Here is a 24,179-nt window from a genome sequence, read left to right on the forward strand (position 1 = left end):
GAAATCAGTGAGGGTGGGATGGGAAGGAGGCGAAGCTGGAGGAGCATGATGAGAAGGGAGGACACATGGCTAGTTAAGAGCCTATAACTGAATCCCAGGCTGGAGTCATTATTTGAACCCCTGGATACAGTCATGCCTGAAGCTAGAGGAAATTCATAGACTTCCCACTTAAGCCACCCTGAGTTAGGATGCTACAGAGGAGGTGGGTAACAGGGGAAAGAATTGAAAGATATTTAGGTAATGGAATCTGTCAACTGATGTGAAAGATGAGAGATAGGGAATGTTATCACAATCCCATATTTCCAATTTGTTAGACTGGGTAGATGAGATGATGCAGGAAAAGGTGTTTAACTAGACGGAGGTCTTCTCTGTTTGTTCTCAATCTAATGGGAAAGAGAAACACACGTAAGCAACCTCAGGCCAAGAAGTACAATGTGCACACCTAGCCTTTCTCTCTCTTACATTTCTATTAACACATCTTGTGGACAACATAGCATGGAGGTTAAGAACACACCTGTACTGACAATGAAGTGTGGTGGGTATCTGAGTTACACAAATACCACAAGGGGGTGGTTTTAAAGAAGAGAAATTTATTTTCTCTCAGTTCTGGATGCTAAAGTCCAAATCAGGATCTCGGCCACGTGGATTCTTTTCTCGTCTGTAACCTCAGGCATTCCTTGGTTCCTTGATGTTCCTTGGCTTGTAGATGACCCTCACATGGCATCTGTCTTCTCCTGTGTGTGTGTGTGTGTCTATTCTGATCTTTTTATAACTCACAGTGATTAAGTTTCAGACCCACCTTACACTGGTATGACGTCATAAACATAACAAAAGAAAAACCCTATTTCCAAACAAGATCACAACAAAAGGTACAAGGGCCAGAAATTCAACACATATTTTGGGGAGGACACAATTCTACCCATAGCAGTAGTTAAGATCACTTGTTTCTGAGTTAAACTGCCCTGGGTTTAAACCTTAGCTTTGTCTCTTTAACAATTGACTAACTTTTCCTGAGCCTCTGTTTCTTCACCTGTAATCTTGAGATAACGAGACAATCTCCCAGCATGGCGGTGAGGGACACATACTGAAACGTCGAATGCAAAGGGCTTCACACAATGCCTGGTACGAACACTCAATAAGTGGTGTAGCTTACGATAATCATCTGGGACCTCCAAACAGATACCAACATTTCTGGACTAACTGGCTTGTTACATGGACTGTTTCCTTCCAATTTAAGACACTTTCTTTTAACGGAAGTTTAAAAAAATATGAAAGTGTAATTACCATTTGATGGGTATTTACTGCTGTGTTTCCTCTATGATTAAATAAAACTGATCTGCATATGAGATAATGTTGCTGCTGTTAGCACTATTGATACTTAGTTATACAATAATTTTGAATTTAACTTCATGGACAGATTTGGGGGATGGTGGCCTCCCAGGAGAGGGAGAGGGGCTCTCTGACACCTCTCATCCTCTAGCCCCACTAGTACCATGATCTTGAATAAATTGGGGGAAGGTCAGAGGCAGGAGGCTGAGGGTCCACCCTACTTTAAAAAAATCCACTGTTTGAGTTCTTCCCAATTATAAAAGCAATACAAGCTCGATGTGGTAAAGAAGGTTTGTTGCCGTTATTCTTGTGCGCCATCGAGTTGATTCCGACTCATAGCAACCATATAGGACAAAGTAGAACTGCCTCATGGGTTTCCTAGACTGTATGTAGCCTTTACAGGTTGCTATGAGTCAAACCCTGGTGGTGTAGTGGTTAAGAGCTATGGCTGCTAACCAAAGGGTCGGCAGTTCAAATATCCACCAGGCGCTCCTTGGAAACTCTATGGCGCAGTTCTACTCTGTCCTATAGGGTCGCTATGAGTTGGAATTGATTCGACGGCACTGGATTATGAGTCAAAACTGACTCTATGGTTTGGATGGTTGGAAATGTTAAGGGAACAGACTGTCACATTTTTCTCCCCCAGAGCTGCTGTTAAGTTCAAACCTCCAACCTTTCAGTTTGCAGCAAGCACTTTACCCGTTGTGCCGCTAGGGGTCCTTAAAGAAGGTTTAGCAAAGTAGAAAAAAGAAAAACAATTACCTCTCTCCAAACATGACCACTGTTGGCTTTTTGGTGTATAACCTCCAAGTCTTTTTTTCTTGATATTTTTTACATAGTGGTGAGAATTTATTTAGTGCAGTGAAGCAAACAAAACACCTAAGACAATGCCTGGCACTCAGTTACTGCTCAGTACTTCAGAGTATTACTATTAATTGACATACGATTTTGTATTCTGGCCTTTCCCACAACATTAATGCAAGTACTTTTCCATTTTCTTAAACACTCCTTGCTATGGATTGAATTGTGTTCCCCCCAAAATACAGTGTTGTAAATCCTAACCCCTATACCTGTGGTTATAATCCCATTCTGGAATGGGTTTTCTTTGTCACATTAATGAGGAGTATTATATAGGGTGTGTCTTAAGTCAGTCTCTTTTGAAATGTAAAAGAGCAGATTAAGCAAGCAAGCAGAGATGGGGAAAAACAGATGCCATGCCACATGAAGATCACCAAGAAGTCATACGAAGAAGCTGAAGAGGCAAGGATTTGCTCCACAGTGGACAGAGTAAGAAAGCCTTCCCCCTAGAGCCGGTGCCCTGAATTCGGGCTTCTAGCCTCCTAAACTGTGAGAAAATGAACTTCTGTTCATTAAAGCCACCCACTTGTGGTATTTCTGTTATAGCAGCACTAGATAACTAAGATATTACTCTTGTACATTATTTTAAGTGACTGTACAATATTCTACCTCGTGCATGTTTCCTGTGCGTGTATCTAAATTGTTTTTAATTGTTCACTCTTGTGAATACTGATGAACATCTTTATGTGTGATGTCTCCTCTATATTTCCGATTATCACATGATTTCATGCACTCACATTCAATTCATTGTGCCAGCACTGGGGTGGCCGATGACAGAAGATGGCTGACATCAACTGGTCAAGTCTTCTGCTGACTCAGTTTAGTGCCTGTTGCATGGTGAATACTCTCTATGGAGCATTACAATGTGATACAAAGATTGTCACACTCCAGGCTCACTTGCACAAATCCATCCATGAGTGCCTTTTCCAGTCCTCCTTGTCCCCAATCTTCTCATTTTTTCCCTCCAGGTCTCTGACTAACCAGTGAAGCCATTAGCCACTGCCCAGGAATCTATATATTTTTATCTCAGGCTACTGCTTTTTCCACTTAAAGTGGATGACCAGGTGCATCATCCAAAGTCCTGTCTCTTGGGAGGGTTTCAGTGACTTGTTAGTGTGGTGAGGTCCCTGTGTCTGCTCTCTTGTGGGTACAGCAGCCTAGTCAAGATTCCTTTTATTTTGTGCCATTGAGTCAATTCTGACTCATAGCGACCCTATAGGAGAGAGCAGAACTGCCCCATAGGGTTTCCTAGGCTATAATCTTTATAGGAGCAGATAGCCAGGTCTTTTCTCCTGTGGAACTGCTGGCTGGATTGGAACAGTTGACCTTTTGGTTAGCTGCTGAGCACTTAACCATTGTGTCACCAGGCAACCCAAACCAAACCCATTGCTGTCAAGTTGATTCCAACTCATAGTGACCCTACAGGACAGAGTAGAATTGCCTCATAGGGTTTCTAAGGCTGTAAATCTTTACAGAAGCAGACTGCCACCTCTTTCTCCCATGGAGCAGCTGGTGGGTTTGAACCACTGGCCTTCTGGTTGGCAGCTGAGCTCTTTAACCACTGTACCACCAGGGCTCCTTAAATCAAGATTCTAGGTCTGCAAGATTAAAAACCAGACCTTGGAACATGGAAACCACATCAAGCCTCTGTCCTCCATGAGGAATACAACCTGAAAAATTCAGCTGGCCATCCTCTTTGACACCTTTGTGGCATTCTTCTATGTGGTTGACAGGACAACCACTGAATCCTTGATTGTCAGAGTTGGATGAGACAGAAATCTTAAAACTTCCCATTTCTGAAAGAGGGTTGTGTAGACACACTATCTTTGTAGCTATCAATAGAGGAAAAAGGGAGAGGGACCCAGGGTCAAATAAACTTGGGAAACCTTGGTTTAAGCAAAGTTAAATAGGTATATTTTATGGGACTTTTCAGAGGCTTCAGTATACTAATGTGTAATGTGAATCTCCAAGAGGAGGATACCGCCTCCAGAGTTGCCCAAACATTTTCTGGCTGAGGACTCCTTTAGGAAGCCATTTAGTTGACATGGGTTCTGCAAATCACACCACGAGGAACTTTCTCCAACCATCTCATTCCACAGAAGAAGGAGCTGAAATTTAAAGGAATAAAGTGTCTTGCCCAGGTGGTAAGGGACAGAGGCAAAGCTAAAAATCCATGTTCTATGACTCACAGACCCATGCTCTGTCCACATCATGGAGATGGGATTCTATCCTTCACACTAAAAACAGGAGAGCCTCCGTGAGGCCTTGCTTAAGGCTCATTAGTGCTGAGCATTGCATTGGAATCCAGATCCAAGGCCCAGAGCACCAGTACATTGAGAAGCCCTGGACTGTGTATAGGAGTTATACATTTTTAGCACCTTTAGATGACAGAAAGAGTGGGGCCATGACTCCTGGGGGAGATTAATCACTATCGTGGCATGTCTGGTAAAATGAGCCCATCAGAAAGGAGCATCAGTCACAGAGCCAGTGGATGCTGGAGGCCAACTCAAAGGGCTAGGCAGCCCAGAGATAGCTGTCAGCAGGAAGTGCATAGAAGAGGTTAGTTTTCTCTCGGATGCAGCAGGTGTGTGGCCTTCTAAGGCGGAAGCTTCAGCCACCCCCTAGACCAGGCTGTGCTTAACCATAGAGAAGTCCAGTCAGTGGTTCAGGTTTTGGCCAAAGCAAATGGGGCACAGCTTTTGGCTGTTTGGCAGGGACTCCTAGCCCAGGAAGTTCTATTGATGGAGGAGGCGGCAGATGCCTCTACCACAGTGGTTCTCAGTTTCAAGGAACATCAGAGTCACTAGGAGGGCTACTTAAAAAACAGATTGCTAGGCCTCACTGCCAGGTTTTACGATTCAGTAAGTCTGGGGTGGGGCCTGAGAGTTTGCATTTCTAACAAGTTCCCCAGTGATAATGCTACTGCCCTCCCTGGGGACCATGTTTTTTGGGGGCCTTTGCTCTAGATCACCCTCTGCAGGATGTATTGAGGTCTGCTCTCACAGAATTGCTCCCCAACAGCAGTTGGGATCGACTCCACTACTAAGGGTCTTTTTTTTTTTTTTTTTTTTTTAAGGCCTAGAATGAATGCTGGCTCTATTCCACCATTTTAGCCTCAGGAGAAATACTAAGGTCAGGCAGGGATAAGTGATATGAAGGCAAACGCAGGTAAGGGGACAGGCAGGTAACATAGCCTGATTTCCCCCAAAGCAGAGCCTGAAATCAAGGCTTACATATAAGTAGTGAATTTGGAAATGTGACCCCAGGGAGCAGGAGTGAGGGGAAGGAGGGGAGTGAAACAGGGAAGCAGGGAGCACCAATACAAGAATGCATTACTGAGTTGGCCATTGCTATGGATGCCTGGTTGATGGTCCATCAGGATCCTCCAAGATGTTTTATGTCAGCATCTCAAAACCAGCCACAAAGAAGAAGAAAGGTGGAGTGTTTGTCCGTCAGCTTCTCCCTTCCATCTTGTGTTGAGAGTTGCATGAACTCCCTAGACCTCCAGGTTGTTGTACATGGGTGAGGGCCAAGTGAGTTCCTGCAGGTATCCAGCTCAAAGCCTCCAAGAAATCTGCGGCAGGAAGTGAAAAAGCCCGGGCAAGGTGTTGTCAGGGTGCAACTGGCAAAGCCTTAGCAGAACTGGCTCCCTTCAGTGGCTGGAGCAAGTAGGGAGGCCAAGTTCTGAAGAAGCGCTCAGGAGATGCTACCTGACCTTACATCTTTGCTGGCCTGTTTCTCCCCTCTAGAATATCTGTTCCATGAGGGCAGGCATCCATGCCTGGGCATCACTGTACCCCACTGTCTAGAAGCCTGCTTGTACATTGGGGATGCTTAATGAATATATCAAGTGAATGAACACACTCAGGTCTGTCAGGCTCCATAGGAAAGGCGAGGTATGAGCTGGTCTCTTAAGGATATGGGCAGGTACTCAAGACAACTGGCCCAGCATCTGCCAACATGTGGTAATGGCACAGTACATGTGGGACTCTGAAGAGACTGGCTTTATTTCGCCCTCTGCCCTCCTCTCAGTCCCACGAAAATGCAAAAACAAAACCAGTTGCCATGGAGTAGATTCAGACTAATGTGGACACCATGTGGAGTCCCTAAGAGGCACAAACGGCTAACGCGATCCTCTGCCTTGAAAACCCTATGGTGCACAGCTCTACTCTGACACACCTGGGACCTCCATGAAAACTTAACCTGTCCTGCCACTCACCGCCTCCCTGCGACCACGGAGCTAGGCAGCTGCCATCCTTGCTGACAGGGGCCTGAAGGCTCATCTCCTGAAGGGAGCCAACTGAGACCACAATTCCTTAACCCCAAATAATGAGTGACTTTGAACTGCTGCCGTTTTAGAGTCACTGAAGAGCAGAGTCTGAGCCGGCTGACCTGGCGTCCGGCCACAGGCCTCAGCACGCCACCGTTCTGGGCCAGGTACCTCGAGCTGAGGACGGCCGCCCTTCCTCACTGCGTCCGGCACTCCGCTTGCAGGCCTTCTCTTCACTGCGAGCGACCAGACACACACGGTGGCGTGCGAGTGCAGGGGATCTAGACCCCTGGGGTGGCCCTCACCGGGGAGCACAGGCCTGGATGAGACTACGAAGGCTGGGCGGTCCCGGGCCCCGAGGGCGGCCACACCGAGCCCTGCTGCCCCAAGAACACCCTCCCCACGGGGCTGACGCAGGGGCACCAATTCTTGGATGTGCCTCCATCAGGAGATGCATCTCTGTCCCCCTCCCGTGGACCTGCTGAGCTTTGTGACTGCCTTGATGGACAGACGCAGCAAATGGACCCTGGTGGGCTGGACTGGAAAGGGCCCTGTGGCTATCCTGCTCATTTTGGAGTCCCAAAGGAAGGAACAAAATCTGTCTTGGACGAAGTACAACCAGAACGCTTATTAGTAGCAAGGATGGTGAGACTTCATCTCACATGCTTTGGACGTGTTATTAGGAGGGATCAGGCCCTGGAGAAAGATACCATGTTTGCTAGAGGGTCAGCGAATAAGAGGAAGACCCTCAACCAGATGGACTGACACAGTGACTGCAACAATGGGCTCAAGCATAGCAATAATGTAAGGATGGCACAGGACTGAGCAGTGTTTCCTTCTGTTGTACATAGGGTCGCTATGAGTCAGAACCAACCGGATGACACCTAATAACAACATATCTGGATATCCATTCTGGGAACCTGTGGCTGCCATGTAAGAAGTCTAGGTAAGGCACCATGTGGAGACTAGAGCAAGAGGGAGGAGGAGATGGAGAAGGAAAAGAAAGAAGAGAGGGAAGAGACAGGCTGAGAAAGGAGAGAGGCCTCAGCCCTCTGAGCCTTCTCCCTGAGGCTCAGGCTTGCAGGGAGCCTTCGGATGGTTCCAGCCCCAGCCACCACCCGACTGTGACCGCGGGAGAGACCCAGGGTCTATACCCACTCAGCCCTCAGCTTTGTGAGCAAAGTAAGCGATTACTGTTTTAAGCCACTGTTTTGGGGGTGGTTTGTTACTCAGCAACAGACAACCAATGCATCTTCCTAGCTTGCCTTTCCTCCTTGTGTCATCCCAGCCTCCTGGGATCACTTCCCACATAAACGCTTTGCCCAAGTCCTTGTCTAAGAGAGACCACCCCAAAACAAGCACTGACAGACAGGTGACCTTGGGTAAAGCAATGAACGAACCCAAGTTTTGAATGGTCATCTGTGATTCTAAGATTCTTCTGAGGTTTACTTAACGCAAAGAGTCCAGGTGAAGAATTTAGCACCACAGCCTGTATTTGGTTTGGGGCAGCTCTCTTGCTCAGAGGTAAATTCTAATCAAGTCTCCAGGGATGATGGACTGGGCAGGTGCCTCCCTCCCCCCTTCCGATGCTGAACTGCTTAAGATACTTGGGAAAAGGTGCACTCTTGGGACTGCAGGGAGTCTGCTGGCTGGCTTGCAAAACCCCAGCAAGGCAGGGGAGCGATCCTCCTGTTAGGCCCTAAGGGAACTAAAGCTGATTCTGTTCCTACAGAAATGTTATCGCATTGCTAGTCATAAGCTATGTTTCCCTTGATTTCTACTTTTTTTTTTCTAATCACATTTCCTTCAATTGATACAAGTTTAAGCAGATAGTTTCATTTTGGGTCATGGGTACTGCAATCCAGGATCTGAATGAAATTCCTGGCAAAATACAGTAATTAGAAGCACAATGAAAGCAGAACCAGAATGTCCCAGCCTCCCACAACACTAAAATGCAGTCTGGTTAATTTCCAAATTATATTTGGGCTCAACATGCAAAGGGTTTCTTTTTCATATAGCCAGAGAAAATACGAATAAAGATCATTACAATAATTACACAAGACTCAGAATGTTAATTATAAAATAAACCGTAACCTAGCTTTTCTTTTAGCAGGCAAATTATTTTAATGTGTCTTAGGAATTGAATATGCTCTATGGAATTAAAAACAAAGAAAGAAAAAAGCCACGTGCAGAAAATTAATCAAAAAGAGGTAAGACAGAAAAAACTTTGCATGTCATAAAAGTACAAATACAAAAGCAACAAATTAACAAAAAAAGTTACAGATTTCAGTAACATTAGTAACCAGAACAACCCCAAAGAATTACTTTTCAGATATTTTACTAATTTTGAAAGGTGGTTGGGCCTGATGAATAACTTCAGTCAATCCAATGGACATGACTTCCTTCCACTGCAAACAAACCTGTTAAGATGGCTTCAAGTAACTTTGAAAAGGTGGAGTTGTTTTTCTAAAAGAAAATCAGCATGGAAGAGTTTATCCCCGCTACCCCTCCACCACCAAAAGTTTTACATTCATTTGACTTTTTTTAACAAAGGCAACCAAAGGACAATTTCTTGAGACCCCAAAACACCCTCAGATGCCACAAGTTCTATCTGGGTAAAAACCAAAGAAATGAACAATTTCCAAAGCCGAGGACAATGATTCTACAAAGTGCAAGGATAGTTCTTATATTTCATGTTAAGATTTCTTTAAAAGGAGAGGTGGAGGGGAATAGACTAGGACCCCAGCCACACTCCGGGGTGAGAAAGGACCCGTATGAGAAAAGTGATATATGGATCAGTCCTCAGATGTCTCTTCAACTCTGCGCACACCACTGAGGTAGGAGCTTAGTAGGAAATGCAGAACGTTGTAAGGAAGTCAAAGTGCCCTCTTGGTCTGTTGGGGGCCTAAGACAGTCTTTCTCATGGGCCACATGTGACCTTACAAAATTCAGAAGTTGTAGCAGATCATTGTCATGGAGAAGGGCAAGGTCCAAGACAGAGCCACATGGGGCAAGATCCTGCCGCTGACCACAGGACGTTTGTTGCCAAGGACAAACCCAATGGAATAGGGAGGGGGTGAGGTGGAAAACCCCAGCAGGCAATCTACGAAACAGTTATTAGCAAATTTTATCAAAAAGTATCAAAACATTTCAAAAAACTCTAAAAACTGCCAGGCTTGGCAGATGCTTGGGTCAGGATCTCCAAGTGCCTGCAGAGCTGCCCGATGCCATGCCACAGGGGTTTGTCCTGCTCATCCCTCTGGGGAGACCCAGGATGTCCAGACCACCACTGTAGCTGCCTGTCCAGTTTTGGGACAGTGGTCTGAGATTCTAGCCAAAGCTCAGAGAGCCACAAGACCCCTGAGATGCCGCTTGGGCTGGTGCCAGCCAAGCCTCATGCCATGGAGGACCAGGGTGTGTGTGGGGGTGGGTGTGGAGGGCTTTCCACTTCCCACATTGCTGCGAACCACCAAAAGGTCACTCTGGGCTTCGGGGCTGGGGTGCTTTGAATCACGAGGTTCATTCACCTGAAGTCCCCAAGTGTGCCCCTTTGGCATTTGGGCTCCCACCCAAAACTGAGCACTCCTTAGGGTTGGCTTCTGGGATCTCTGCTAAGTCACCCTCAGGTCACCTTATCATTTGGGGCGGGGGGGGGGGGGCATTCAGAGCATAAAGACACACATGTGGTTCCTAGTCAGAACCAGTTTCACTAGGTCCCCCCGGGAGTCTTACTAAAATCACAGAAGGTTAAAAATACTGACTTAACGATAAAGTACAAATAAATTGATCAGACAACATCCATGTATTTTAAACAACAAAAAGACTACTATAAGTAAAAAGGTTCTTCAGCTTTTCTACTCCGCTTCCCTTCCTTTCCGTCTATTATATACATTTATGTCTCAAGCAAACCAAGTTCCAAACTTGGCTAGGGTAAACCCCAAACCTATAACTAAAATGAAGTTAAAACTCCACTCCTTTAAAAACGAAGAAAATAAAAATCTGAAATAAAAGCCCATCATGCTTATTGTGAAAGATCAGAAGTGATCCAAGTGTTCTCGAAGTGCACGCTGACCAGCTTGGAGCACTGACTGTTTAACAACATATGAAAACAGCAACGTTTTGCTGTTTTCATCTCAAAAAGGCAGCCCACACAAACCCAAGTCTCCATCTCTATGGCTTGAAACTACACTATCATGATTTTGCAGTTTAAATGGCCACCTGCATAAACTACATCCCCAAACTCTGCCCCTTCAAGTTAAAAACCACTTTATCATTCATTAGACTACACAGGAGATCGAATTTCCATCTTTTAAAACCCGAGTAACAAACACCTGGCATAGATAATCACCACCCCGCCCTCCTGTGCTCAGGTGGACAGTACTTTAGTCATGATGCTCCTTCACACCTTTCTACTGACCCTACCAGGTCCAAAAGCCTTTCTCGGCACACTGCAGCCATCACAATTATTTGAAGTTGGTCCATAAGATGGAATTTACCATCCTTGCCTTTACAGGAAAGCTCTCAACCTCAGTAATATCAGATTCTATGCCCATGTAAATTACAAACAGCCTTAAAAGTGTCAGGAGAGACATCACAAAAAAAGATAGAGAACACAGTACGTAACCCAGAGGCATAGGATAATCAGAACAGAGGTGGGCATGGCACTCTTATCCTGGGACAAGTCCCGGTGGGTTAAAAAAAAAAAAAGCTTGCTAACACTAACAACACAGGCCCATCCTGCCCCTGACACCACCCATGGCGTCTTGCTCTGTGCTCTTCCCAACCTGCCCCTAGACTGTGGGTGGCAGCGGCCCGTTTGGGAGTCCATACCACATAGGCCACAGTCTGCTGAAGGGTCTTCAAGTAAGAAAACTTTTCCTAAGATGGGGTGGGTGCAAGCTATCCCACAGTTGGTAGAAGTTCTGCAAAACGTGTTTCCTGGAGGTCTGGGACTAGGTATGAGGCAAAAAAAAAAAAAAAAAGGATTTCATGCTTTAAAAACTTTGGAAATGCTGGGTTCATGGGAGGTGAACAGTTCATGCAGGACTTCTGAGCCATTAATACACTTAGGTGTTGTGGAGCTCCAAGAGGAGTTCATAGTCGGTGTGTTTTGCAGAACCTCATCAGTTTGTAAACCTCCAGGGATTTCCATATGCAAGTAACTAGCTACATAGGCAGACTACTCAACCAACTAGCAACAGAGGGCTGTAACAGTGGGTATCGAAGCTTTCAATCCCCAAGTCCTCTCGGCTCTCCTGGTTACTAGAAACAGACCAGTGTAAATCACAGTAAACCCTGAAGGGAAAGGAAAGAAAATGTGGCAAAGAATTTTGAAAAAATGGAAGTAACTTAACTGAGATTATTCTTATTCTAATATCACTCTTACCAAATCTTAACATTTTCCCACGTTTGCCAAAGTAGAGATTATTAATGCCCTCCCTGGTCCATGATTAAAACCAGTCCCACTCCATCCTCCCTGGCATTTTGCTTACATTATACATCCGACTTCGGCTGTCATTTAAAAGCTCTCCTTAAAGGGCATACATTATTGATACCTGTTCCAGAAAGTGTCTGCAGGAACTAGTGCAGGGCAGCCCTATATCCTAAAGGCGGCACTATACATACACTAATAGTTTATATCAAAGAGCTTAACACCTGGAAGGAGCTTGGAAATGATGGTCATCCAACCCTGTCACCTGCTAAATGAAGAAACAGACCAAGACCTGTTAAATGTATTTGCCCAGCAAAACAGAAACTTAGTAGCAGACGACTGGGACGAGGATCTGTCACTTGAGTTGGTGGGGAGACACCACAGTCTTCTTGGGGACCAGTGCTTGTTCATCTGTGTGGGAGCTTTCCACGGCTCCTCAGCGCTGGAGGCACAGACAACAATGACAGATTCTACGAAGCTCACTTTTTCTTTCCTGAGAAACAGATGTAGATTTTGGGAGCTCAGCACGCCAGTGATACAAGAAACAGTAAGTTCAGGAAAAAAACAACAAAAAAGCACAAATTACAGAGTAATGCTTATAAAGAGCTTCATGCCTTTCCCCTTTCGTCCTGGATTCCCTAAGCCTTTGAGAACTCAAGAAGACGACTGGCCAGGGACTGGGATTATTCGGAAACAAGTCACCTGACAGAGAAATCCCAGTGCGCGCACCTCCCCAGCAAGAAGTCCCCAGTCCTCCCCTGACTGTCCAGCAAGCTGCGTGACCCTCGGTCACTCATGCAACCCCTGAGGGTCTCTGTGCCCTCATTTATAAAACAAACATACTTGACCTTGACAGTGACTCCCACGTGGGGACGATGCTCATCACTCCAGGAACTGGTTAAAATACAGTTTCCACCTCCTACTCCTGGCAGCTTGGGAACTGGCAATTCTGAGTGGGAGCCCAGGAATCTGTATTTTTAAAAAGGCTCAGCCAGGTTTGCAGAGGCTTTAACTAGATGGTCTGAAATGTCCCTCTGAGGGCCTGAGTTTTACTGTGAAAATCTCTGTGTAACCCCTGCCCTGACTCCCCCTGGGGGGAACAGTTAGGGGGCCTTAGAGGACTGGTAATCTGAGAGGAACCCTGCACAGAGGGAAGGGCATAGCTACTGCCTGGGCCCAGGTGTAATTATTCAGCAAGATAATATGCAAAGTTCTATATAATATTTAATTGGTTGCTGTGAGATCATAGAAAGACCAAGAATCAAAAAAGTAAAAAAACATAATATTTCTAGGACTCTAAGGAGCTGTTGCTGGTCGGCAGAGATGCTGTAGGAGTCAGAGGTGGGCGCAAGGTCCTGGCAGGGCTCATTGGCCCTGGTCTTGGTGCCTCTTGCTCTTGCCCTTCTTCTTCTTGTCCTCCAGCCGTGGCTTCAGGGCACAGACACAGGCAGATACGCCAGCAATGGCCTTGGGCAGGTCGGGGCCCTTGCTCCACTTATTCTTCTCACGGTCATACACCTGCACCGTCTTGGAGAAGGCGGTGCTCTCCCAGCTGTAGCCGCCCAGGATGTAGATGCAGCCTTGCCACACGGCCACACCCGACTCGCTGTTGGCATGCAGCAGGGGCGCCACGCGGGTCCACTGGTTGCATTGGGGGCTGTAGGCCTCGACGCCCAGCACATCGAAGCGCTCCATGGACTCGATGTTGTCGTCACTGCCTCCGATGGAGTAGATGCTGTCGCCTAGGCTGCACATGCTGTGCCAGCCGCGTGCCGTGGTCATGGGCCGCCGCTCCTCCCACACATCCGTCCGGTGGTCATAGCACAGCAGGTTCTTGCGGTAGGGGCCAATCTGGTAGTCATGCCCCCCCGAGATGTACACGAAGTCTTTGTAGATGGTGCCCGCGTGGCCATATGTGAACCTGCGGGGAGATGGGCAGATACACAGAGGGGGCTCAGTTTTGTACCCGGTTTAATCTCCGCAAGCCTGGGCCTCAGTATTCTCCTCTGCAAAATGGGGATGACCAGCCCTCCTGGGGGTGGTGTGGACTTGATGAGACAATGTGCAGAACAGGTGAGTGCTGGGCCCAGTGCCACAAAAACCATTTACAGATGGTTGGCATCATTGGACAAGGAGTGGCTGAGAAGGGTGGGTAAGTGGCAGGCTCTGCAGAGAGACCTCTAGGGCTCACATCCCAGCTCTGCCCCCTCTGCTAAGGCCCTCCTACTCTCTGAATCCCCACTTCCCCATATGAACTCACTAAACCAGTTGCCACAGAGTCGATTCTGACTTACAACAACCCTATAGGACAGAGCAGATCTGCTCTGTGGGGTTTCCAAAGCTGTATGTACTCTTTGAGGAAGCACACAGCCACATCTTTCTCCTGTGGAGCAGCTGGTGGGTTTGAACTGCCAACCTTTTGGTTAGCAGCCATGTACTTAACCACTGCATCACTAGGGCTCCTCCATTAGCTCACTACCTAAACTCAATCGATACTCACTCCCTGACGCTCAGGAACTGAACAGATTCACTTATGGAGGGATGCTTGTTCTAGCAGCGAGCTGACTTGCACTAAAAACAAACAAACCCAAACTAGTTGCTGTCGACTCAACTATGACTCCTGGAAACCCCACATGTATGAGAGTAGAACTGTGCTCCACAGAGTTTTCAATCGTTGATTTTTCCAAAGTAGATCACCAGACTTTTCTTCCCAGGTGCCTTTGGGTCAGTTCAAACTGACAACCTATCAGTTAGTAGCAAAGCACTTAACCGTTTGCGCCACCCAGAGGCTTGCACACGGACAGTCTAAAACCAGAGCCCAGACTCCTTTCTACCATGCCCCTCTGCCTCTCATGTTCTACCTCCTATTATTTACAAGCCAGGAGAACAAAGTAGCCAGAAAGGGAGGTGGACTGAACTGTAACCCATAAAAATCCTTAAAAATCCCCAGTCACCTTGGCAAGCCAGCCACATAGGACCAGGAGTCAGTCCTGGGACTGTAAGTCTCTACTGAAGAGAGAGCTCCGTTTTCATTCCGGCCACCAACAGCCACCAGCATGTCTTCGATGGAGGCAAGGTAGAAATCCACCCGGCGCTGGTTCATGGAGGCCACCTGTAGGGGCGAGACACCTGTACCTTCCCTTCCCCAAACCCAGAACAGCGTCAACATCTAGCACTGCGTTACCCAAATGTACTCTAAGGAACACGGAGCCCAGGAAGGTGTTAACAGTGGCCAAGTGAATCTGGGCGAAAGGAATTCAACTTGAGTAAGGAGGGGTTCTTTATGCAGGACTTCTTAGAGGCCCCCGAGGGTACAATCATGAGTCCCCAAAAGGGGGATGGAGAATATATTTCTCCAAACTTGTTTGGTCGCATGGGCTACCTTGTGGACTAGAATTGTGCAGAACACATGGTTCAGAACTGCTGATTTAGTGGTCTCCTAAAATAAAAATTCATCTTTCCCTTCTTCCCCACTCATCAGATAATTTTTTAATCATTGCTGTTTCCTAGCCATGTTAACAGAGCAGAAGAGCAGTGCTCAACAGGAGATTAAAAAGTAGAAGTACCAACTTTTTTCTTAGTAATCCCAGCAGAATACACAAATGAACATGGTCCTGCAGGAGACCATACAACGAGGCTACCACTGCTGAAACGTTTTTGAAGGCAGACTCCAGGGCTGGAAGCACATTTCTACCTCATCTTTCTAGTGGCAAGAGTTAGATCTTGGAAGGTGGTACAGCTCTTTGAGAATAAAACCAAAAGGTCACCTGGAGTCTGCTCTGAGTTTTGAGCTCAAGAAATCAGAGTTAAGTAAAAACACTGAGGTGTGAGTATAAAGAATGAGACATATTTTTGTGGGTGGTGGTCTGGAGGGGCATTCAGGGGAGAAAGAGAACATACCCCACTGACCCTAGAAGGTCAATGCCCCCACACCCATCTTCCAGAAAGGTAAGCTGAAATTAAGAGAAGTGTAAACACCCCCAAGCTATGATTTGGCCAGGTTGGGAAGGGAACTCAGACCTGACTCCCAGGCCCATGCTCTTCCCATAATTAGGCTGTTGTACAGCCCAAAATTGTACCTTCATGTGAGCCTTTGTGGCCTCCTAGAACTAGCGCCAAAGCTTTAAAAAAAAAAAAAAGAGCTCCATAGAGACTCGGAGACCAGGGAACATTGTTGGAACTATGAGTCAAATCTCTGGACTTACGCTACCCAATATGGCGGCCACTAGTGTCAGATGGCTGTTAGAATCAAATGTAAACTAATGAATTAAAATTAAATAAAATGGAAAATTCAGGGCCTCAGTCACACTAACTACGTTTCAAGAGCTCAACAGCCACACACGTCTGGTGGCTACCGTGTCAGACGGCACAGACATACAACATTCTCATCAGTGCAGGAAGTTCTACTAGGCAGCGCTGACCCTTCAGAAGGTGGTTAGCACTCACATTCCTCAACCAGAGCGTGGACCCTTAACTTTATTGTCACACCTTGTTTGGAAGCAGGACAGTGGGCAAGGCCAGAGAAGGAGGGGGGAAGTCAAGGTTAGGTTAAGGAAATCAACAGAGTCCTCAAGAGTAAAGAAATAATCTGGCTTTAATCTCACCTTGATCCACTGTTTACAGCGGGGGTCATACCTATAAAGAAGATTGGACGCTGCATCCCCTCCGTTGTCCCGTGAGAAGCTGCCACCAGCGATGAAGATGAACCCCCCCAGCACGGCAACACAGTGGTGGCTCCGCCGGGCCGGCAGCGGCGTCTCCTTGACCCACTGCTCACTCTGGGCATCCAGGTAGCAGGTGTCGTCGCTGAGCTCCAGACACCGTTCGGAGACCTCGCCGCCCACGAAGAGCAGGCGCTCCTCATTGGTGCGCAGCGCCGTGCGCTTGGTCTGCATGACGGGCTGGGCAGCCAGGCTGTTGTGGTAGCGCACTGCCTCCTCGATGAAGCCCTCACAGTTGGCCTCCTTGGGCAGCAGGGAGCACACAGCTGGCTTGACGCGGTGTAGTAGGTCATTCTTGGGGATGAGCGGGAAGTGGATGTTCTCCAGCACCTGGTAGGCGTGGGCCTCGCGCTCCGGCTGCTGCGTGAGCCACTGCAGGGCGGCCTGCAGCAGGTCATGCTCACACTCCCGCTGCACCTGGCTGCTGCTCAGGTAGACACACAGCTTCTGCATGGACACATTCTGCAGGAAATCAGGTGTGAAGGATAGAGTACCAAAGTGGCTCAGGATGAAGCCATCGATGAAGGCATCGAGCCGCTTGAGGCTGTAGATGGAGGCCAGCTCCTGGAGGTAGAGGTAGTTGTCCTCGCTCACCTCTTGCTCCAGGTACTCGCAGCAGAAGTCCACCACTGTCCAGATCTGCAGAAGGTGGGCTGTCTCCAGGATGTAGTCGATGTTACCACCATCCAGCGCCAGCTCGCCGCTGTAGAGGAAGTCCACCACGGCCTTGAGCCCGATGTAGGAGGCGCCGATCAGCTCCACCTCCTTTTGGAAGGCCTCCCTCATGCCAATGGTGAACATGGAGTTGAAGTAGTCGCTGCATACAGCCAGCAGGTTGCGGTGGGCCGGCACGCGCTGCTCATCTGCCACCAGGATGATGTCACAGAAGAGGCCGCGGAGACGCTGCTCATTAAGACGTTGCAGTACTGTGGTTGAGTGGTCGGCCCAGTGATATACCTGTGGCAGACAGCGGACATCAGGCCCCGGTTCCACCTGCCCTCCCATGGCCTATAGGGTCCTGAGAACCACCTGGGGGATCATGCCCAACATTTTAAATAAAGTGGGATGAAAGAGAGCAGGGCGTCAGATATCAGTGCATTGTGGGAAATCAGGGTGTTTCTGTATGTGTTTTCCTACCTTCTTTCCTTGCCTTCTCTCTCCTTTCCTTCCTTCTTCTCTCCCTCCCTCTCTTCCTTTCTTAATGTGGGTCATGAGCAAATAGGTTTGAAAAATGCTGACCCATCAGGACACTGAAGTTGCTCAGGGTGGCCTCTAAAACCAGGTACAATCTGCATTTGAATCCCCATTATGTCATTTACTAGCTGTGATCATGTACCAATGGGGGGACTTGACCCTCCAACCTTTCAGTTAGCAACTGAGCGTGTTAACTGTCTGCAGCATCCAGGAACTCCACACATGGTATCTCTGTTTATTCTGTTTACACACAGGCAGCCATGCTGGCCTAGTTTTGGACTCTAATTAAACAGGAATGATTCCGGACTCTGACAGATACTGGCTTGTCGACAGGCCCCTCTCAGGTGTGGATTAAAGGAAGGAAATGAGAAAGTACTAGAATAGCAGGCTATGGATTAACAGTAAAGGCTGAGTGTCTCGAGAGAAGCAAGTGAGGGACCACGAGGTGGTCTGCCCACCCCAGGACCCCTGGTTGTCTCTTATCCCATGGTAGTCCCCTGGAACTGCCACACTTAGATGGAAGTACACATGACCTCAGGCTTTGGTGTTAAAAGGGAAACAGCCCCAGGGTTGGGGACTGAGTGAAGTGCTGGACAACAGCTGCTGAGGGGGACCATCTGTTCCAGCGAGCTTGGTCAGGGGAAGAGGGTAGCCACTGTTTCTAAAACTGTGTCTCCATACTAAGCAGGGAAGCTTCTTTACCTGTGTCTCGACTAAAACCCACTTCTGATATTTTAGTGTAGCCACAGAGACAACAATTTCAAACAAACAAACAAACATGATTTCCCAGTTTTAAAGGGACATCAGTAATGGTGTGTCAGCATTTCATATAATTTAGAAGCTCTGACCCCCACATTAAAGGAGCCCTGGTGGCACAGTGTTTCAGCACTTGGCTGCTAACCAAAAGGTCAGCAGTTCGAACCTACCAGCCACTCGATGGGAGAAAGATGTGGCAGCCAGCTTCTGTAAAGATTACGGCCTTGGAAACTCATGGGGCAATTCTACTCTGTCCTACAGGGTCACTGTAAGTCAGAATTGACACAACACAGTCAGTTTGGTTTTCTGGAACCCCCACATTCCTGATGGCATTAGACCCCATTCATTCCTGTACTTCTTCATTTAGTGCCTAAATTAATTGCAGGCAGAGTGGGTGAAGAAAGACAAGTACTCAGGGACTAACACCGAAGGGAATGCAGTGGGTTTAATATCATCCGTATTATTTATTAAAAAAGAACTTAGTGCTAAAATAGATCAATGTGTTCTGGAGTAGACAAACGATCAGGGTAGTCATACAATGAAGACTCCATAGCGTTGAGGACAATCACTGCTACACACAATGGCATGGGCGAGTCTCCCAAGCATAGTGTTGAGTGAAATAAGCCAGACACAGAAGAACACCTACCCTTCGATGCCATTTAAAGCAGGCAAAGTGACAGAAGTCAGAAGAGTGGTTATCTTGAGTTTAGGGACTGGAAGGGGGTAAGAGGGGCCCCTGGGGGTTGGTGATGTTCAGCCTTTTTATCTGGGTGCTGGCTACATGGGTGAGTTTAATTCTCTAAAAATTTGAGGGTTCACTTATGATTGGGTACTTGTTTATACAAAAAGTTAGAAATATAAATACAATCAACCAAGGAATAAAGAACCCCATTTCTAAAGGCCTAGATTCACAAAGAAACAAACTCAGTATCTGACTTGCGGGACAAAGACTTCTAATGCTATCAAACTTAGAAAGCTACACTGTCTTCACAGCCAAGCTCCAGAACAAAGCCCCTTTGAGAGGCCGCAAGACCTTTCTGGGTTTTCACAGTAGATAAAGCCCGGCTTGGCAACAGTCTTCTCAGTAAACTCAAATGGGAACAGGAAACTGTTTCTTAGGAGAATCAACCTCTCTTGAAAGAGACACCCCATTTTTTTTAAATGCACATCTGTAGAACCTCTCTCTCTCTCTCTCTTTTTTTTATTACAAATCTACAGGATGCTTATAACTCCCCTTATGTAAAGCAATGTTTTTCAATCACCTTTTTCATTATAACTAGCCTAAAGAGCTTTTACGGAGCCTTTGTATTTTTTCCTACTAGCTCCCACGAAATGTTAATGCCACGGTAGATACACTGTGTGTCTGCTTATGTGCTGTATGTATAGCTATGTTTTACACATAAAAAGAGTAGCTTTTTTTTTTCTGCATCTCCCAAGAATTAATTTTCACTCCCTTGGGGGCAGTTATCACTCCCGTTGAGAATGCATGATCTACGGTAACCATGGAGTCCCTGGATGGTCCAAATAGTTAACACATTCAGTTGCTAAATGAAAGGCTGGAGGTTTGAGTCCACCCAGAGGTGCCTCAGAAGAAAGGCCTGGCAATCCACTTCTGAAAAATCAGCCATTGAAAACCTTATGGAACACAGTTCTACTCTGACACACGTGGGGTCACCATGAGCCAGAATCAGTCCAATGGCAACTGGTTTCATTGGTTTAAGGCAATATATAATTTAAGCTCTAGAAAAGGGCACTTTTAAAGAAAGGGGGCACTGTTAATATTTATAGCAGGAAGACAGGTGTAAATGGGGACTGTCCGCCAAATCAATCCCCCACCCTTTATCTATGGCAGCTGCGGGGAAGAGGTTGTTTGCAACCACCTGGGGAGCAGGCTGAGATACAGATTCCCAGGCCCCACTCTTAGACTTTAATTTAGCAGGCTTTTTTTTAGGGTGAAGCCTGGCATATATATTTCTAAGTAGATGCCCTCCGCCACAGGGTACTTCTAATGCAGACACTGGTTGATAGTCTGACCCTGCGGAACCCACTCGTATTCACTCCTAGGGTCCCAGAGAGTCAGGACCAGGGAAGGGTACTCTGGGCCCTTAACATGCAGGCATACAACATGTCTCCACTCTGAGGTGGAAGGCTTGGCAGCTGGGGTTCTCAATGGACATGTCCTTGGAGTCTGAGTCCCCAAGTGGGGATGGACAATTCTGTGAACTCTTACTCTGTCCCATCCACCTTCTAGGGTGGATGGGACAGAAAATGGAGCAAAGTGGCTGGAACACCATTCTGAAAAATGAAAGTGACGTCTAAGCAAAGTGTCTGTAAAGTCGCCTACACTTGTAGCCTCCTCTGATTTGATGACTTCTTCTGCTCCTTAACCATTTCTACCTCTACTTAGCGTTAAGGGGATTAACAACAATCCAACAAAAAAATCGACCCGTCAGTTAAAAATGAGTGAATCAGAAAAAAGTCACCCTCCTTCAGCAATTTCCACAGGTGGTAAGCAATGACTCACAGACCTTTGAAGATTCACTGATCTTGTACGGCCGAGACACTCGCGTCTGCCTGCTTCCCTCCATCATGAATGAGATCGCAGCCCTACAGAAAGAATAGGGTTTCTGAGCGCACTGTAATAACTCCTGGTCATTCACAAACTGTAGGGCAAGCAAAATCAAAAACAGTTACACGGAGGAAAGAGAGAAAGAAGCAGTGAAGTAGAAAGAACTCATGCACGCTTTGAGTTGGAAAAATCAGGTTGTTAGAAGATTTAACGAGTGATCCTTTATCATCTAAAACCTGAACAATGTCAGTCTTTTAGCCCATGTTCTATAAACACCTACCGGTTAATGCTTGATCTCACCTAGACTTTGTAGGTAGAGCAAGGTTATAATGATACTAATTACCATTTTGGAGCCCAGTCTACGACCCTGGAACCAAGCAAAAGGACTTATATGCGTTTAACCCCCACAACACCTTGGCCAGACTGATGTCACTCATCCCACGTTACAGATAAGGGTATTGACCTCAAGGTTGCATAGCTAGTATGTGGCTGAGAATCAAACCCACCACCTGCCCAACTTCAAAGCCCAGGCCCTCACCATGATGCTCTGCTGAAGACGGCACAGTCTTTGAGAGCATTGTACTTTAGAAATATGATGAAGTGAAGGACGTGATGCAGTGATGAGTAACACGTCTACAGTGTGTTCTAGACACAAGCACTGTCCTGAGTGCTTTTATATGTATTCACTCATTTAATCCCCACAACAACCCCATGAAGCAAATACTGTTATTATCCTCATTTCACAGAGCAGGAAATGATGGTAATGAGGTGAAGTGATGTAGCCAGTATTACACAGCTAGTAAGTGCCAAGACCAGGATTCCAAGCCAAGGAAGCATCCATGCTCTAAACCCCTAGACTCCACCACCTGGCTATAAAAAAAAAAGCCTGGGATTAGAAAACCTATGCTGAGGCCTATGCCCTGCCTTGAACGTCCAGTATGAACTCGAGCAAGCCTGCTGACCTCTCTGTACTTCACGGTCAAGTCTACAGAACGTGCTGGTGCACCATATGACGCTAAGGTTTCTTCCAGCTTTGAAAGCCAAGCAACTCACTAATACACAGAGCCAGGCTTTGGGGGGCCTTGGGGATTGACAGGGGCACAAAGAAGGACTAAGTCAGCAATATGGGCACAAGTCACATACTGGGATCAAGGGTTTAAGTGGGATTTTTTTTTTCTGCTTAGTTCATGTGACCAGTCTTTGATTTGCCACCTATGGAACAAATCACCTTTGCTAACAAACAACAATATGACAAGAAGTCAACACTGTCCCGAGATAATTGGGGGCACACGGAGTTCCAGCGTTCCCAAGGGAGGTATGAATGCGGCACAGTCCATCCTGTCTTACTCCCTGGGGGAAGGAAGGACAACTAGATTTCTTTTGACAAACTAGTAACTTTGTGACAATGACAAGCTGTAACCACCCCTGTCCTTCCTGACTGCCCCTAGACTGCTGGGACTCTCAGAGATGGACCAAACCCAAAACCAAACCCATTGCCCTTGAGTCGATTTCAACTCATAGTGACCATATGGGACAGGGCAGAACTGCCCCACAGGGTTGCCAAAGCTATGAATCTTTAAGGAAGCAGGATGCCATATCTTTCTCCCATGGAGTGGCCATTGGGTTCTAACCCTCAACCTTTCTGTCAGCAGCTGAGCACTTAACCACTGTGACACTGGGAACCAGCATTCCTGCAGTGCCAGCTGCATGTCCCCAACCTTCCCATTGCAGCTTCGCCAAGATGCTCTGAGACAGGCACCATCACCACTGCCATGCCAAGAACACCCAGGCTCAGGCCGCTGAGGGGCTCCCCTGAGGTCACACAGCAGAAAGCAACAGCCCCTCCCCCAGGGCCCCAGGCAGCCAGTCATGGCTCTGTTGTGCCCTCACAGGCTTGTTCTTTTCTAGGCCAAGATTACTAGAGAGTTTCCCTGCTGGTAGAGAATCCAGTCTTTTGTCTCCTGGCTCAGGGTTGATTTCTACCTGAGTGTAGGTGTCAGGTGCTCCTACCCTTTTTGGAAGCACGTGAGGAGGTCAAGGCCATCCACATGCACAGGGAGGATTCCCAGTTGTGTTTCAAAGGTCTTTTAATAAACATGGGAACCAGGGCGATGTGTGGGACGAAGGATCCCAGGGGAGTTTCCTCCCCGATTTTCTACCCTGAACCTGCCCGACCTCAGCGCTTGGGAAAGAACGCTGTTGGCACCGGCATGACGTCCGTCAGCACTCACCCGTCAGTCTCGCCGGCAGGCTCTCCGGGAATACCGCTGTCGCCCGCTCGGACACCGCACCCCTGGCGGAACTGCCGGCACAACGGCCGCCGGGCAGGCTCGAGCCGGCTGCGAGGGGCGGAGGGAGGCGGAGTTAGGGCGCGTCGGGCCCGGAGCCCGCAGCGGGACGCGGGGAGTCACCTGCGGGTGCCGCCGAGGCAGCCGTGCAGGCCGCACCTGTCTCACCTGCGGGGGCGGCGGCGTTCCCCCACCTCCTGTGGCGGCCGGCCCGCGGCGCCCCCGTGCACCCCCATCACCCCGCCTGCCCGTTCGCACCCACCCAGCTTACAGGGGCGTGGGGGTGGGGATCCCGCAGCTCGGAGGGGCGGGGACCTTCCCTCTCCAGGCCCCCGCCCCGGCCCCTCGACGGCGCGCGCGGCCCGGCCGGGTCCCGGGGCTGGCTGGCCGGGTAGGGGGGTGCGCGCGCGGAGACCAACCTGGGAGTGCACTAGGGGCGCAGCGCGGCGACCCCCGGCGGCGGGCCGGGGCGGCGGGGGCTGTGGGGCTCCACCGCCGGAGCCCCCCGGCCGGCCAGCTGCGCAGCCATGGCTCCGCGGAAGTACGAGGCCGAGGGCGGAGGCGGCGGCCAATGGCGGCGGCCGCGAGGGGTGGGCTCAGCGGCGCAAGGCGGGGCTTGCGCCCGGGGCGCGCGGGACCTGCCGGGCGCGCTAAAGCCACCTCGGCCCGCCCCCGCCCCGGGGACACCCGCGACCCCGGCACTCCGCTCGCCACCCCTGCACCGAGATGCCATGTGGGTGTCGCTGCCTGTCCCAGGCGCTGG

General features: G+C 48.3%; 1 protein-coding gene across 4 annotated transcripts; it reads right to left on the reverse strand.

Moving 5' to 3' along the window:
• Positions 1–6,965: 6,965 nt before the first annotated feature.
• Positions 6,966–23,870, reverse strand: KLHL36 (kelch like family member 36). Of its 4 annotated transcripts, none has more exons than XM_064273726.1 (7): positions 23,836–23,870; positions 23,360–23,467; positions 21,088–21,166; positions 18,730–18,825; positions 16,493–17,566; positions 14,843–15,000; positions 6,966–13,809 (listed from the first exon to the last, which is right to left on the reverse strand). In XM_064273726.1, exons 4-7 carry the CDS (start codon positions 18,793–18,795, stop codon positions 13,254–13,256), a joined length of 1,854 nt encoding a protein of 617 aa, XP_064129796.1. In that variant the 5' UTR covers positions 18,796–18,825; positions 21,088–21,166; positions 23,360–23,467; positions 23,836–23,870; the 3' UTR covers positions 6,966–13,253. The 4 variants fall into 4 exon arrangements, with proteins under 4 accessions (XP_064129796.1, XP_064129798.1, XP_064129797.1 ...); XM_064273728.1 differs by lacking the exon at positions 18,730–18,825 and adding an exon at positions 21,472–21,495 and having other exon boundaries at positions 6,967–13,809; positions 23,836–23,868; XM_064273727.1 differs by lacking the exon at positions 18,730–18,825 and having other exon boundaries at positions 6,967–13,809; positions 23,836–23,868.
• Positions 23,871–24,179: the final 309 nt, after the last annotated feature.

The sequence above is a fragment of the Loxodonta africana genome, chromosome 21, assembly GCF_030014295.1.
Source record: "Loxodonta africana isolate mLoxAfr1 chromosome 21, mLoxAfr1.hap2, whole genome shotgun sequence".
Lineage (NCBI taxonomy): Eukaryota > Metazoa > Chordata > Mammalia > Proboscidea > Elephantidae > Loxodonta > Loxodonta africana.

What these genes read in the sequence shown, in the direction of transcription:
- KLHL36 (XM_064273726.1), bottom strand. Translation starts at nt 18,795, where the DNA reads ATGAGTTTCCAAGGCCGTAATCTTTACAGAAGCTGGCTGCCACATCTT. An exon ending in GCTGTAAACAGTGGATCAAG is followed by an intron (nt 15,001 to 16,492) that starts GTGAGATTAAAG and finishes TCGCCCCTACAG; the next exon opens with GTGGCCTCCATGAACCAGCG. An exon ending in TATGTGGCTGGCTTGCCAAG is followed by an intron (nt 13,810 to 14,842) that starts GTGACTGGGGAT and finishes ATCTCCCCGCAG; the next exon opens with GTTCACATATGGCCACGCGG.